The sequence below is a fragment of the Porites lutea genome, chromosome 6 (assembly GCF_958299795.1).
Source record: "Porites lutea chromosome 6, jaPorLute2.1, whole genome shotgun sequence".
NCBI classification, from domain to species: Eukaryota; Metazoa; Cnidaria; class Anthozoa; order Scleractinia; family Poritidae; genus Porites; species Porites lutea.
The window spans coordinates 26,890,124-26,906,215 of record NC_133206.1 but is presented as its reverse complement, the minus strand read 5'-3'; the positions used below and the strand labels follow the sequence as shown (position 1 = coordinate 26,906,215).

Genomic DNA, 16,092 nt, shown 5'->3' with positions numbered 1-16,092 from the left:
TACTCCTTACATGGGTTGTTTTTACTCTTTTTGGAGTTAATTTAACTCTGAAAGTGGAGTAAAAATTTTAGGTACAGGATAACTCCTTTTTGGGGGTTATTTTAACTCCTCAATATCTGGGGTCACTTTTACTCCTGAAAAAGAGTTCTTTAAACTCCTTTTTGGAGTTAAAATAACTCCACGAAAAATAACTCCACTGTAAGGAGTTAAATTAGCCCCACTAGAGGAGTTATTATAACTCCCTGAAAATTACAGTGTGATACAATGGAATTTTCCATGAAACATAAGTGATAACTTGCTCATATTTTTACCAACAAAGCTTCAAGCCATGTTGTTATTGTTTAATAAAGTGAAAGCCTAGAATGTGCCAAAGTTGTTGTTTTGAAGTTAGGTGCCATCCTTTTCATTTTAAACCTCTAAAATTATGAAAAAAATATCGCGAAGATCTGAATAGGCACATTCCACAAAAGATAAACAAATTCGCCTCGTTGGCACTTGCCGGAAGGTACCCCTAGTTTATTCAATGGAAACAATCAAAGCACACTTGCACATTAGCATATCAACAAAGGTTAACAAATATTGCTAAGCTAAAAATATCGAATAAATTACGTGTTAAGGAAAGCGTTTGCGCCATTTAATCAGTCATCCGAGGGGAGTTACTGAGCAAGAAAGAAAAAAGTGATCACTCAGAACGCCGATAAAACGGCGTTTTTAGGCGCTAAAAACTATGGAAAACACTGAAGACAAAAGTCCTGTCGCTAAAGAAAAAGCCAGGAATATCATATGCTTTTTTGCTCTTGGAGTCTTGTCGCTGATCTACGATGAAATATGGGTCACTGCCGCTGAGGATGTCTTATCGGGGAGCAAGATAGCTACCACAAATGTAATAATCGCTATTGCGTTGCCCGTACTAGCGGTTAAAATTTCCGCACCTTGGTTTATTCAAAAATGCTCATATTTGTACAAGTCAGGTATAGCTGTATTTCTACTGTTTGCTGGATTGATCGTGATTGTGTCGGCTGAAAGTGTCCGCTTACGATTGTTCGGCATCAGTATAATCGAATCAGGGGTCAGTTTTGGTGAGATAACATTCCTGGCATTGACTGCAGCTTATGAGGATGTCACAGTAAGCGCGTTTGTAGCCGGCATTGGTGTTTCCTCGCTCCTTGGACCATTGTACTATACAGGTAATTATTATGCCGTTATTACCATTCTATTCCCCCTCCACATGCACCTAATTACTAGGGGTACCTTCCGGCAAGTGCCAACGAGGCGAATTCGTTTATCTTTTGTGAAATGTGCCTATTCAGATCTTCGCGATATATATTTTTTCATAATATTAGAGGTTTATAAATGAATTCCGCTATAAAAAAGGATGGCGCCCAACTTCAAAACAACAACTTTGGCACACTGTAGGTTTTCACTTTTTAATTATTAAACAACAACAACATGGCTTGAAGCTTTGTTGGTAAATATGAGCAAGTACTTACGTTTCATGAAAAATTCACTTGTATCAAAACTATAAACGTTAGAAAAAAAGATATATCAAATGAGGCCTTTGACAGCTGAAATTAATTAAATAATTAAATTCCGAGCAACAGCGTCATAAGGGATAAGAAAAAATGTTTCGCGTGGTAATATACATAAGAAAAAATTAGTGTAAAGTAAAATGTGTGAAAAGCGCAATAACGGGGCGGAATGTATCAGAGGTATTAAAATATAAACTTGAATAAAATACAAAGATCTAATGAGCGAGTGTCACAGGACAAAGAGTCTCTTGAAAGGCATAATGATAGTCTGAAAAACAAAAGGTCCGCAAATTCGTTGCATTCCTCACGGGAGTTTTGGGCTGTCTCAGTGTAAATCGAGCAGCAAAAAAACATGCTGGTTGACAAAATCTCTCGAAAGAGATAAATAAATTCTAAAATAAAAGGTCCGCAAATACGTTGCATTCCTCACGGAAGGTGAGGACTGGCTCAATGTAAATGGACAAGCGAAGAACACGCTGGTCCTGATATAAGTTTTGAGAATATAACCCTATACCTTGATCAACTACCCCTTAAAACTGAATTCACAAAGGAAAAGAGAACACTGAAAACCCTGGTTCTGAGTCGAGAAACGAACACGCTACCTCAATGTAAATCGAGCTGCAAAGAACAAGCAGTGGTTCTGACAAAAATTTGAGCGTAAAACCCTATTGTTTAAGACTGCTGCCTAAACGCACTTTATAAAGCAAACTAGAGCAGAAGTTACCCTTTCAAACTAAAAATCGTGTTAAAGTTTGCTCACCAGGTAGGTCCTCTTGAACAGACAACGAGCAGCTGCACACTGAATCACCCAATTTCGAACCACGAGTTGTAAGTACAAGACCATGACGTCACTACCCAAATATGGGGTCTTACTTACACCCAAATATGGTCAAAAATGCAAATTTTAGAGAGTTACGCAGAATTTGAGAGTTTTGCCCACATTGCGCGGCGTTATAATTCTGCCGCCGAGGCAACCTCGCTTCTCAGCTCGGCTGCTTCGTTGGCAGTAATTACGTTGTCATAAATGAAATAACAGAACAGAAAATTGGAAATGTAGTTACTGATAGGGCTAGGGTTCAAGTTAGGTTTAGTTCCCATTTTTCATTTTCCCATTTCTCGTGCTCATTCTCTATAATAATAATAATATTAAGCTTTATTTATCCATCTTTTAAAAATATATACTCTCAGTTCCCACTTCCGGGCAACTTGATTTGCATCACTGCTGAAAAATCAGTTGAATAGAGGTTTTGCACGTTTTACTTGACAAGCACTCTCTTGCCACGGATGAACCTGTCTTGTAACAAATCAGGCTGTTGTAGTTACTCAGGGCCCGCGGAGAGGATTTTCAAGTCGGGTGGGGGGGAAGGCTAATGCGAACGCGTAAGCGTGAGCAATCTAGGGGAATCCGGAAAAATTTCAAATATGGCTATAAATGCATCTAACACTGCCAATAGTAATACAAATTTGTATTTATTACATCGGCACTTAAAACAAAAAGTTACAACCTGGCCCCCACGTTAGACCAAATTCAAGTGAATAGACTTTGAAGCTAAACCCAACACACGCAATGGTTGAGTGTCACTCGGAAATCATGAGTTAAGTCGGATTCTGTGAAGGCGCCAAAGTTGCCTTTCCAATTGTCATTAAGGTGGGTCTGTCATTAATATTAGAGCATTTTGCTGTGACAAATTCTCCTTCATGACTTTTTCGTTTTTAGAACGATGGCTGCGAAACTTTGGAAAGAACAACAGATATCATTCGGCAATAGTACGAAATATTCTGATTTCATTGATGGTAAATATTTCTCGAGAAATTAGCGCTTAAAAGGACCCTAGTGTTCAAAGAAAATCACGTCTAGTAAAAAAATTTGCTGATATTTTTTACTGAAATTTCTGGTGTCGGCTTTCATTGACATAATAAATATGCCGGAGAAAATTTCAGAAAAATCGTTGGAGCAGATGTCCGTAACTAAACGTCGCTCAAAATTCAGCTGTGAAACTGTTTTGGAATTTCAAAAATAAATTACTATCATTTACAAGGAGCCACCCGTTCGAATTTTTGGGACAAGTAAATTGAGTGTTTGCTAAAAATGAAAACAGAAGCTGATTGCCTATCGTGGTATTCTTTAAAAGGTACTTTTTAGTTTTAGAAGCACTATAAATTGCTCCAAACCTTGCTCTGACGTCGAATGACTTGTCCCTCGACATTTTTAAAATATCTCTTAGCAGTTTAGGTTCAAACTCCTGCTACATACATTTTGCTGTATTGCAATGCATCCTCAACGGCTTCAAGTTTTCTGCTGAACTTTGCTTCCAGTTCAGGAAAAAGGTATTGGGATTGTAAGCTACCTTGTATCGAAGCTCAGTTAGAACTGTCCAGCACCTTTGTTTATGACTAGAAAATGCGCACGAGCGGCAGCTCTGCGAGGAATTCGCATCTCAGCCAGGGGGGACGAATGACAATGAAGCCCATGTCTATGAACCGATCTGTACAGGCCCGTAACCAGGATTTTATGTGGGGGGGGGGGGGGGGGGTGCTAACGAGTCCAAAGTTGACCAAACTACCGAAATGTATTTTTTATTGTCTGATCCGTTTATTTAGGAAAGTAGCAATACATGAGAAATTGTAACGGCAAAGTACTGAAAGTACACGGTGGGAACTGAATAAATCAAAATATATGCAGTAGGAGTTGGAGCCAAAACTACCAAGAGATATTTTAAAAATGTTGAGGAACAAGTCATTCAAATGCAGAGCAAGGTTTGGAGCAATTTATAGTGCTTCTAAAACTAAAAAGTACCTTTTAAAGAATAGCACTTTAGGCAATCGGCTTTTGTTTTTAGAATAAGCAAACATTGAATTTATTTGTCCCGAAAATTCAAACTGGTGGCTCCTTCTACCTGATAGTAATTTATTTTTGAAATTCCAAAACAATTTCACAGCTGAATTTTGAGCGACTTTTAGTTACGGACTTCGAAGTCCGTGACTAAAATTCTGCTCCAACGATTTTTCTGAAATTCTTCTGGCATATTTATTATGCCAATTAAAAAACCGATACCAGAAATTTCAGTAAAAAATATCAGCAAATTTTTTTACTAGACGCGATTTTCTTTGAACATAAGGGTCCTTTTAAGCCCTGATATAGCAAAATATATAAAAAAATATGTTTACCATCAATGAAATCGGAATATTCCATACTAGTGCCGGATGATATCTGTTGTTCTTTACAAAGTTTCTCAGCCATCGCGTTAAAAACGAAAAAGTTATGACGAAATCTTCGTCACAGCTAAATGCGCCCGTATTAATTACGGAGCCACCTTAAATTAAGAGCTACAAACTCATTGGCAACAGCTATAAGACAAAGCAGAAGCATATAACCCCGAATCAGGCTTATATGCCGGCTTCTGGACAAAGTTTGTCTATTCTCTGTTTGTGGGTGTTCAGTATTGTCAGATTACTAAACCTTGTTTGTGTGGTAAGTGACAGATCTGGGTAACCAAAATAAAAAAAAAAAGAGAAAAAAATTACCATCCGAATAATATGAGTGGGGGGAGCTAAAGCCCTCCCTCCCCCTAGCCCCACCCCCCCAGCCCCACCCCCTGCGCGGTCCCTGAATACTATGTTCAGAAATGGAAATGAGGATTGGAATTTATTAGGGCACCAAACCCACTCGGCCAACCGTTCCTGCACAATGTTCGATGTGTGTGAACGAGTTGTTCTAGTCCTGTGCCGTTGGTGTTCATTTCCAGAAAACAGAGAGTGAGGTTCACGGGGAGTAGTTATTCTACTTTTTGCAACAAAACCTGTACATGTCGCGTGTTTTACCGACACAAAGCAAACTTGGTTTGCATTAAGTGACGAAACTCCCGTGCATGCAATGACTCCCGCGAAATTTTATCCAATCGGAATTCAATATTTTGTTGCAAGATAACCTGAAATCAGGCTCTATTTCCGTTTCGCTTTGAAAATTACATTCTGGCAGGCATGGCGAAACGAAAGGAAAGCCTGATACAAACCTTCTACGAAACGTCTGCCGCCCACTTTTATGATTGATTGACATTTGCCGAATCAGCCAATCAGAATTACTTCCGTTGCTTGTTTTTCTAGTATACAAATTTTTCACGCATGGGAAAAAAGCAGACTGGCTGACTTAAAAAAATAGCTTTTATCTGTTAATTTTTTCATCTAAAAATAAAACAGTCAGCACAATCACATTTAACTTCTTGCGAGATTAAGGGAGATCTCGAAGGTTATTTCTGTTAGCGTAGAAGGTAAAACGTTTTCGAAAAGACGGCGACACGATGTTCTACTAGTTTTATTATTTTGGCTAGGCCCGCTCGAATTTAAAATACTGAAAATTCTTTTTTTCTGTTGCCTTAATATTTTCCTCGGCAATTTCCCCCGATTTGTAGTACATAAACCTTTAAAAACAAAATCAAACAGCCAACGAGCGTGGACACCAGTTTTCCTGGTATATTTTTTACAAAAAGCGAAGGCAAACAACCAGTCTGTTACCTTAACCCACCAGCTTTTATAGTAATACCAACACTGAAAATTCCTTGAACAGCTATGCGATATTTTTCGTCTAATACTTCACAGTTGGCGATTTAGGTTCTTTCACAGTGAGCCTCGCGCTATCAACTTCCGGCGTTTCCGCAGGCAATCAGATCTTGTGACATTGTTCTAACAGCCAATCAGCGTTACGGCCAAAATCTGGCCGTAACGAGCACTTGGATCAGGTCCAATTTTAGCGCTGGCCGTTAGAGAGAATGTATGAGAACCGCTAAAATTGGGCCTGATCTCAGGTTAGTTGCAAGACAAGTTTGAACGTGGGTGATAAGATGCGCAACGTCAATTTTCAACTTGTTTCAAAGCAATGTTGCTATTAAAACAAGTTGAGCGTTTTTGTCACCCGTTTTACCTTTCCTTAAAAATTAAGCTAGCTGCTGAATAACTGTGCTCTAATTTTCTCCTAGGTCTTACAACTTGGGCATGTCTTCCACCAAGAACAGCAATCCTAACAACCTTCCCCTGGCCCTTCCTTGTGTTATTCCTGTACGCTTGCTTAGAGAAAAAACAGCACAGTATAAATGTAAACGAGAAAGAAAGCGGAGGTGTTAAATATAACAAACTGCCGACTTCTTCTGACACAGACGATTCGGACTCCGCCCCTAGAAATGAGTTAACTTGGAAAGAAAAGTTGTTAGTTGCCAAGCGCATTTTACCCTACATAACTTTCTTGTTCCTCACCTACTTTGCTGAATATCTATCAAATCAGGGTGTCATTACCACGCTTGCCTTTTCCGACTCGTCTTTCAGCCCGAGGGATCATTATCAATATTACATCGTGTGTTATCACGTGGGCAAGTTCCTTGGCAGGTTCCATATTTTCCTCCTCTCCTGCACCTGTTCAAAAGTGATCCCTTATGTGCGCGTCAGGAAAACCTGGATATTAGCGCTGGTAGAAATAGCTCATCTTGTTTTCTTCCTTTTCGCATCGTGGTTCCGTTTTGTTCCGTACGTTTCTATAATTCTTATTCTCTGCGTAACTGAGGGGTTTGTAGCAGGCTCAATGTACTTAAACTCAGCTCACACAGTGTCTGACGTCACTGATGACCCAAAGGAGAGAGAATTTGCTTTAGGATTACTGACCATCGGCAACGGTTTGGGTCAACTAACTGCAGGATTTTTGGGTCTTCACGTAGAACCACATCTGAAAAAGCACTGTGTTTACGATCTCGAGTTAAGGGATGAATGTATCACACGATTCCCGCAACCCTCAGGTTGGACAAAAAATATGCACTGTAATAGCCGTGACTACAATGTTAAGTCTAACTCCACGGGATTGTAGCCAAGATTTTCGTCAAGGTTTTTGTAATGCAACAAACAATTTAAAGAGTGTCTCAGTCACCTAAAACGTCACTGTGAAATTGCGTTCTTTCACTTCATCGTGGTTATTCCAGCTTCCTCAGGTCGTTGAATATAGGTCAATTTTCCTGGAGCTGAACTGTTAGGGGCGCGTCCGAGGTCAAGAAAAAGAGATGACAATCCTCGTCATGTGCTTTTCTCAACCCCCACTCAACACCGAACAATCTATTAGTTTACCGGTGTTGTGCGATACGGTAATCCAAGAACAAGCGAAAAGCTTGTGAATCAAAAGTTGAACATTGCTTTAATGAAATATACCACTTCAAGAAAAAATAAAGTTTTCTAGTTTTTATTTAAGACTAAACCGATCTAATGAACAACTGCTTGGTTCTCGACGAATCAGAACCCCCGACGGTTTCTCAAGTTATTTAAGAAACTCAAGTCAGCCAATCAGAAATCAGGACTCTAGCCCCGCAGCTGACGAAAAGCGCGAGAAAAAATTGCGTGAAAACGCGTGAACCAAGTCGTTCATTTACGCGTAGTGCACTGGGCTCGAGAATGCGAATCACTATATTCTGGTCGGATGAAAAATGGCGCGAAAATTCCATTCAATCATTATCATTGGAAAAGGGTTAGTTTGGAAAGAAATTGTGGTGTTTATACGTCGCTGTGGTAGTGAAAGAACAAGTTTTGTTTTATCGAATGAGTGTCTTTACCCCCGTAAATGATTCAAAAGATGACCTTGGCTGAAGGGTTTGGTCGAAAAGATACTGCTGAATTACGTGACCCACCCCCTCCCCTAAATAGTATTTTAAGGTCCTTTTAGGAAAGTTTTAAATGCAGCGCAGGTGATAGATAAATAAAAATTAAAAAGACTACTTGGACAAACTTGGCATTCTTCAGCTTTTATTGGGAAAAAAGACACTACGGAATATTATTTTGTTAAAAATGTGACTATTTGTAAGATATTGTTGCAAATTTGTTGACGTTACCCTGGACATGACTCTCCTGCTTATAAAAGGCACTGTAATTCGTAACTAAAGCAAATTGGTACTTGAATAACCGCACAGCTTCTTAAAAGGCAGACAAATAATTGAACTCGCTTAATACAATTACTATTGACCACTTTACTTGCAAATAACCCCACTTCAAAGCTGCCAAAACTGACAAAAATCTCTTTCTGTAATCTATTGCCATTTTTACAAGAGAAAATGACTAGTATACAGAACGTTTGATGAAAAAAATACATGTCAGTTAAAATCATGGGAAAAAAGCCAGCCTAAAGGCATTTTCAGCTTGCCTGATCTTGCAAGTGCAGTAAAACCCCTCAACTCAAACTTTAATACACTAATTTAAATTTCAGCAACTATTTTCCTACTAAACCAAACCCTTGCGAAGTCAAGCCATATTTGTTTCCCCTGGGAGTTTCTAAGTACAGTTACCTCTAACGAAAGACCATAGCCATGTGCTATCTATTACAGATAATGGTGTACTTGCCTCTATGCAAGTTTATCAACAACAAACACAATGCAAGGTAATCTAATATCCGCTTACACAGGTGGTCTCCCAGAAAGAGGATGTTGATGCTGGCTTGCAGACAGACTTACACTGCAACCAAAGGTTTAGTTTGGTCTGTGGTGCAGGCTAGATTCAACTCCCAGCTAACTGAATGTAAATGACACAAGCAATAAGATGGTGATGTCAAAATACTTGCATCAAGGCTGGAATATAAGAAAAACAGTAGGAGCCCCTAATCTCTGAATAGGTTAAGGGAAAACTAACATCTCCTCCTTGCCAAAAGGCCAAATTGAGTCGCACAGGTAACAAGGCATTGCAAGAGCACAGCATTGTCTAACTTATACTTAAATTAATATGAGCGTTATTTTTCACCCAGTGTCCTATTAAAAGTGCCCTATGTCTATACTGTGGCCAAACAACAAAATGCCTTTTCAGGTTAATGACGTTTTATTAGTCAGACAAACCTAATGCACTAGTTTGTTTATCTGCAACTTTGCCTTCCTCTAATGAGTTTGATTCACGATTCTTTACTGGACTGAAAAGTAACAAACCAATTTATGGATGGCTTTAAAGGTCCCAAGGTTGCTTTCAAATTTATTTCAATTTGTGTTTCCGTTGACCAAATTTTATCCTTATTCTAACCAGACTGCCAATGATGGTTCCTTCCCTTATTTGTTTTCATGACGAAGTAATTAATACCTTGAATGGTGTATTCAAGACTGACTAAAAATTGGCACTGAGGAATGGCAAAGAGCATCAGGCAAATTCATTGGATGACTAAATTACAAATTGTGACAAATAGACAAATTATCAAGACACTTTGATACTTGTACACATATTAATGATGAAAATGTGGATAAATAATTGACAAAATCATATTCTATCTCAATATTCTTTTTTAGTAGCTTATCAAGAATGCAAGCCCATCTGAAAAGTTGGTAATCACTTAATGACTAACTTTTTGTTGAGTGGCAACAGTAAGGCACATTGCACTGTAAATTGAGTCCTTCTATTAAGGGCCTAGCTTGTACTGTTTGGCAGGGATTTGTTTACATGTAGCTACATTATGAAACCACCACAATTTAACCCTTTTAGTCCCAATGGTGACCAACATAAATTTTCTCCTAACCATATCCATGGATCTTCCAGTGATTAGGTTATAAGAATTAATAAATTGATCACCTAAGAGAAAATGCTTTGATCTTTTATCAAATTCTCTCAACACTTTATAAGGAAATGTATAGAGACCAGTTTGGAGAATTTGTATGTGGCTATTGGGGTTTAAAGGGTTAACCTGGAGAAACAACAGTCATTTGTTGTCAAACTAGAAGCTACAGACCTAAATGAAGGTGATTTTCACATAATAATATTATATTTTCTTACAATTAAGATACAAAAGCCAGTTCAAGGTTTTCTAAGTATAACTTAACGCAATTCATTTTTAAATCTTCTTCCATTTTGCTCATCTATGCTCTGTGCGTGTCTGTTAAGTTCTTAAAAAGGGAAACCCTTTAATGCTTTTTTCAATTTATGACATGGACCAATTAGTGAAACTTTATCAACACTACCAAATAGAGCGCCTTAATGTGAGGGAATATAGATTATAATATCTCTGTAAAGTCATTAATTTTTTTTTATAGATATTGGAGTGTTGGGGAAGCAAAAAATGTCATCCCAACCATACCATCTCCTAAAAGTTCTGCAACTTTGCAGAGCCATATCTTTGTAAGTTTTTAAACTGCTCATCTTTGCAACTTTACTGATTTCAAGGCACTCTTTGAGGTGGTGTTGATGGAAAAGCTGACTGGCCAAAGTCAAAAATTGAAAAAACCTTGAAATGGTCTATTCAGGAACTCAAGATATTTTGATATAATTTTATCAAAACTCTGACACACCGCTAAATGGTGAAATGGAATCATGACCTCGCCCCTTATACTGGACCTAACAGAGTACATATTGGAAAAACCATGGTAGATGATTCACAACTACATTCACAAGGCCCAATCCTACTTCAAAAACCTGTTAATCAACAGATATTTTTTGAAATAAATCAATAATAATTAATTCATTACAGTACAGTATATAATCATTTGACAACAGTTTCTTTCACATCTGAAAAGATACGACTCCAGCTTTATTAATCACCAATAATTATAAGAATATACATGAAAAAATTTCTTGAATCTTGTTGGCTGAGAGTAATGTAGTTTTTGTTAAACACAGGGTAAAAGTGAGGAAATAAAATGCACATATTTCAAAGAGTGGAGCACTGTGATTGGCTAATAAACAATGGAGATATATAAGGACTTATCCAGGGCAGTCATTAAGGTCTGAGGGTCCGGGGATTTCCTCTGGCTTCCATGAATATAACCCCCGGCTTCTTCTGTAAGAAAGTAGAAGAGAAAAAGAACCACAAAGAAACCCTAGCTGCTTAATAGAGTCCCCGCCTACTTGTTAGTCTCACTCCATTAGCAGCGAGACTCTAAAAATGCAAGTGTTTCTTTTTTTTTCATGTGTGCCTGCCAAAAGGGGGGGGGGGGGGGGGTTGTGGTCCGAGGGGTTTCTAGTGGAGACTGTGGAAACTGTGGAAACTGGGAATAAGAGTCGCAACGTGTCCCAGAGCCATGCTTTATTTTGTAAAGAAAGCTTAGGAAAGATTGATGCCAAAGAATGTGGAAAGGGTCAGTCCATGAATTCTATCGCTTGAAAGCATTATTTTACACTTGGGAACAAGTGAATACTTCAGTGAAAACTTCAATTGTGAGGCTATAAACTGATCGGGTGTCGCAAATGTTTATTCTATGCAAATGAGTCTTGTGATGAGCACGTGGTTTATTTTGGTGATGATTGAAATGACGCATCATAATCATCACTTTTTTGGTCTCTGGCAATGATGTAATTTCTCTTGACTTGATTTTATACACACATACTCAATTATCGTCAAAAATGATATAAAAGGGAAATATTCTGAAGAATACTTGACTGTCAAGAAAGTCCTGTTTCATGTAGAACTAATTCCCTCCTCATTTCTTATCTAATCTCCAAACAAGCGAGACTTAATGCTTTTTTTAAGAGTGTTCTTGTTGTATTTATCTGGCAACTTGAAATCTTAGTGACAGCCCTGCCTATCAGGTGCCAAAATCTTGAGTGCCAAGTTGTGGTGACATGTGAGACTGGGTTAATTTTGTGTCGATTATAGGGTTAGACTATTTTGGGGATGAATTTTGATCACAAAAGTTTTTTCATGTATATTATTAAATGGTAATTATAAAGCTTTTCTTCAATGTTCAATTTGGAATTTACTTACACTTGTGTGTTTCTCAAAAAGTTCAAATTGAATTGGCTCTATGGAATCAAGCAATTTTCATACTGTTTGAAAACACCCTTGCGCAAATAAATTCCACATTGAACTAAAAATTGTATGATTACCTACCCATATTAAAGGAGTGCCTGGAATTAGCCTCAAGTGATCTCTCATAAATCGTTTAATTCTCTTAACAAATGCCAGGTTATCATACTATTGAAGTTCACCAGTTTGGACTGAGACTACCTTATCTTACAAGTCATTGGAGTTTGTTAATAAATTTGAAGTCTATTTACATTGTGCATCACCATCATTGCTACCCAATTTCCTTACCACCTTGAACAGCTTCTGCTGTAAAAAAAGAACAAAACTTCATTAACAAAGATGGCACCGAGGCATTTGTATTTTTAGGTTCTGTTGCTGACTTTTGGCAAATCTGTTATAATAATAATATTACTTTATTAAGAACATTAATTTAATATTAAAAACAACATCATTTTAAAGTCCTTCATGACAAGCTCCAGCTTCCAAACTACCAAAAGGGTCACTCTTTGTCCCTTAAAACCCCAATATCTACATACAAATTCTCCAGACTTCCATGTATCTCCACATATTATCTCCCTTCGGAATTCGTTGAGAGAATCTGATAAAGAAAATAAGTCACTTTTAGGTGATCACTTAAGCACTTGTCATAACCTTTTCTCTTGATTTTGTATTGATATTGTTAAAGTTGGTCACTTTTGGGACTTTAAGGGGTAAGACAGAATTGCCATTAAATTTCACTTCACTTTAAAATTCTCAAGCCAGTTTTATTTTGAAATCTTATGATTTAGAATTCAGCTAACACAATTTTTATCCAACAAAACACAGGGTAAATTCAAGATCAATCAGACACATAAGAATAAAAAACAACAAACAAATAAATAACCCAAGTGGCAGGTTCTGAATGGTTTCTTTTGGTAAGTTTTTTATCAAGCGTGCAAGGAAACATTAGGGAGAGCAGGCGTCTGAAGTGAAGGCCCTAGAGAGTTATTCTGTCACTTCAATGCATTATTAATTTGTCAGTCAATGGAAATTTGAGTCTTGTAAAAAAAACATACATGCAGCACATCTATTTAATTCCCAACACTGATGACAATAATTATCATCACTTTTTGAAAATGTGTCTGCATAGCAAAAGAACTGTTTGAATTGTGCCTGCAAGAGGTTTTTAATTTCCCTTGCACTGTTTTTTTCTTGGTAAAGATCTCATGGCAGTAATACAAACCAGGTTCAGAGAAGTTTAATTTTCCAGTTATTTGTTCTGCTGACTGGGGTGCAAAGACTTTAACTGACTGTACATTGAAGCATTGTCAATATTTCCCTGTCACAAAGCATAAGTTGGGATCACACAGCAAAGGTAACTGAAGCAGCAGTGGACAAAATTATGAATTAATTGAAATCACCATCATTGTTTGACATGAATATGGGAGCATGTTTTGTTGACAAAAACCTCACTACTAATTTAAAATTGCATTGTTTGCTTTACGCAAATATATACAAAATACACAAGGTTATTTTCCTCCTTGGGTCATGTTGCTAACTGCTTTCAAATATTTTTTATGCAGTGCTGTCATGTGTGGATGTAAATGGGAAACCAGGGTTCTTTTCTGCCCTTGTGCATGCACATCCTCCATATTTCTCCCTTTTCCCTAAAATCATAAGTGTCTGCTACTCAGGCTACAAAACAAACAACTCAAACATTTCTGGTATACAAAAAAAGAAACTTACATGTTTCAGAGAGATTTTCCTTGTTCCTCATAAGAAAGGATTGCTCTGCACTTGTTGGGGTCTTGGACCAGATTCTGGAATAAGAGGTGTAGGCAACAACACATTTCCACCCATATTGGGCACACTGCTGACGGTACCAATAGCAACACCTGGTGTCTCACGAAGCTGGTTCAATGTGGGAGCTTGGGGTTTTTCTTGGACAAATGGATTTGTTGACTTAGCAACCACAGGTTGGCCAGGTAAAAATGGGTTTTTGACAGTATCAGGCTTCTCGGTAAGCAAATCTAAGTTCACCAGATTAGAGACACTGTTATCCAGGAATGATGGCTGCTTTGTTGGCTCAGGGCCTTGATTACTGCTTGGCATGCTGAATGCTCCAGCTGGGGGTAGGCCTGGGAATCCTCCCGCAGCATTATTCTGGTTAAATGCATCAAAGCTTTGACTAGGGGCTGGTCCCCAGAGGTTTTGTGGCTGTGATGCTGTTGGTGCAGGGAATGAACCCCCTCCTCCCCAAGGGTCACTTGCAACAGGTGCTACAGGTGGGGCAGCTTGCACAGGGGCTGCCCCCCAAGGATCACTGCTTGTTACAGCTCCCATGCTGGCTGTTCCATTAGCTACAGCAAACAAATTCTGGGAAGTGTTCACAGGCATTTGGGGAGGTGGTGGACTAGAACCCCAAGGATCAGAAGTAGTACTGGCACTTGAAGTGACACCACTCCCCCATGGATCAGGCTGCGGCATCGGCATTGACGCTGGAGGAGCTGCGGCGGCTGGTGCAGAGCCCCATGGGTCAAACGTTTCTGGAGGTGGTGGTGGTGGTGGTGCACTGGCTCCACTGGCAATATCTAACAAAGAAGGCTCTTGAGGATGCCCTGATTGTTGTTGGCTTTGATTTATTGCTAGCTGAAGGCGTTGATCTTCCCTTTCTTTCATTTTCACCTTCTCTTCAGCTTCTTGTTTGCTGAGTGCCAAGGCAAGTTGTAGCTGCAGTTCCTCTTCATTAGCATTCGATGGACGGCAAGTTTCCATCTCACTTCCTACAACTTTCCTTTCTGGTTCCCATGAACGGCTTGTAGGGGCTGTAGAGGTAACTGGGACTGACGAACTGTCAAAACGGATGTCAGAGGCGCTGCTTGTGTCTCGCAAGTTACCCGATTTTAATGAATCACTTCCAATCCCCGAACTGGCTTGAGCGAATCTTTCCTTCGCCTTCAAAGCTCGCGCTCTTTCGCTCTTCAATCTATCTTCGTCTTTTAACAACGCAACAAGTTGTTTTGCTTTTTCTCGCACATTCATTCCCTGATCCTTACCGTCTTTATCAATAAACTGAAAATCCTTCAAAGTTTGAATGGCGTACAAGTTTTCTCTGCACTGCTGTGCGACCCTTTCAGAGCCGGTCTTAATGATATAATCCAAAACCACCAATGACTTGTATACATGCCTCCAATTTTTTCCGTGATCGTTAAGTCTTTTCCATAGCATCCCCATAATTTCCGAAAAGGCGACAACGTTGTAAGTAGCATCGGCAATTTCAGTCATTACAGAACTTGACGGGCCCCAAGGATCGTTTGACGTCGCTTCGCGGACCTTTACTTCGGCGTTAGAGTAGTTGTTAACCACATTTTTTAATTGACGCCTAACGGACATGACTGACCCTTAAAGTTACTCTGCAACCAGTGAAAAAAATGGAATCAACAAGGTCTCAACTTCCAATAATCCGATGTCAAATATTCCTGTAAAGATGGCGGACAATTCCAACGCCTCGTAGCAAACATAACAGATTACCCCCTGCGATGCTTTCCGCACGTGTGAGCACTGGGACGAGATTGACGACATCACGACTTCCGGAGGAAATGAGTCAGGTTTGAAGAAGGTTTGAAATCAGGAAGAAATCAGGTATATAGGGTGCAATGGATGGAAATAATTGTTCAACTTCCCGTGTATCTGGTACCCGTAATTTCTTTCGGAAGTGACAAGACCTTGTATCTTATCAGCGCAGTAACGCACCATTTACCACGTACGTAGGAAGTACGTAGGATGGTTACGACTGAAGTACTGTAAGTTAATTTGACTGAGCAGTCTCAAAAATTTTATTGCATGTCTTAC

At 38.9% G+C, this 16,092-nt stretch overlaps 2 protein-coding genes across 4 annotated transcripts; one reads left to right on the top strand and one right to left on the bottom strand.

Annotated features, from left to right (window-relative positions):
* The first annotated feature begins 703 nt into the window (after nucleotides 1-703).
* LOC140942322 (uncharacterized) lies at nucleotides 704-7,710 on the top strand. The gene is made up of 2 exons (XM_073391279.1): nucleotides 704-1,187; nucleotides 6,503-7,710. Exons 1-2 carry the CDS (start codon nucleotides 728-730, stop codon nucleotides 7,375-7,377), a joined length of 1,335 nt encoding a protein of 444 aa, XP_073247380.1. The 5' UTR covers nucleotides 704-727; the 3' UTR covers nucleotides 7,378-7,710.
* Nucleotides 7,711-8,273: 563 nt separating this feature from the next.
* Nucleotides 8,274-15,781, bottom strand: LOC140942318 (epsin-2-like). 3 transcript variants are annotated; one of them, XM_073391273.1, is made up of 2 exons: nucleotides 13,987-15,781; nucleotides 8,274-12,567 (listed from the first exon to the last, which is right to left on the bottom strand). In XM_073391273.1, the coding sequence occupies exon 1, from the start codon at nucleotides 15,631-15,633 to the stop codon at nucleotides 14,014-14,016; it is 1,620 nt and encodes a 539-aa protein (XP_073247374.1). In that variant the 5' UTR covers nucleotides 15,634-15,781; the 3' UTR covers nucleotides 8,274-12,567; nucleotides 13,987-14,013. The 3 variants fall into 3 exon arrangements, with proteins under 3 accessions (XP_073247374.1, XP_073247375.1, XP_073247376.1); XM_073391274.1 differs by having other exon boundaries at nucleotides 8,274-12,564; XM_073391275.1 differs by lacking the exon at nucleotides 8,274-12,567 and adding an exon at nucleotides 12,586-12,859.
* Nucleotides 15,782-16,092: the final 311 nt, after the last annotated feature.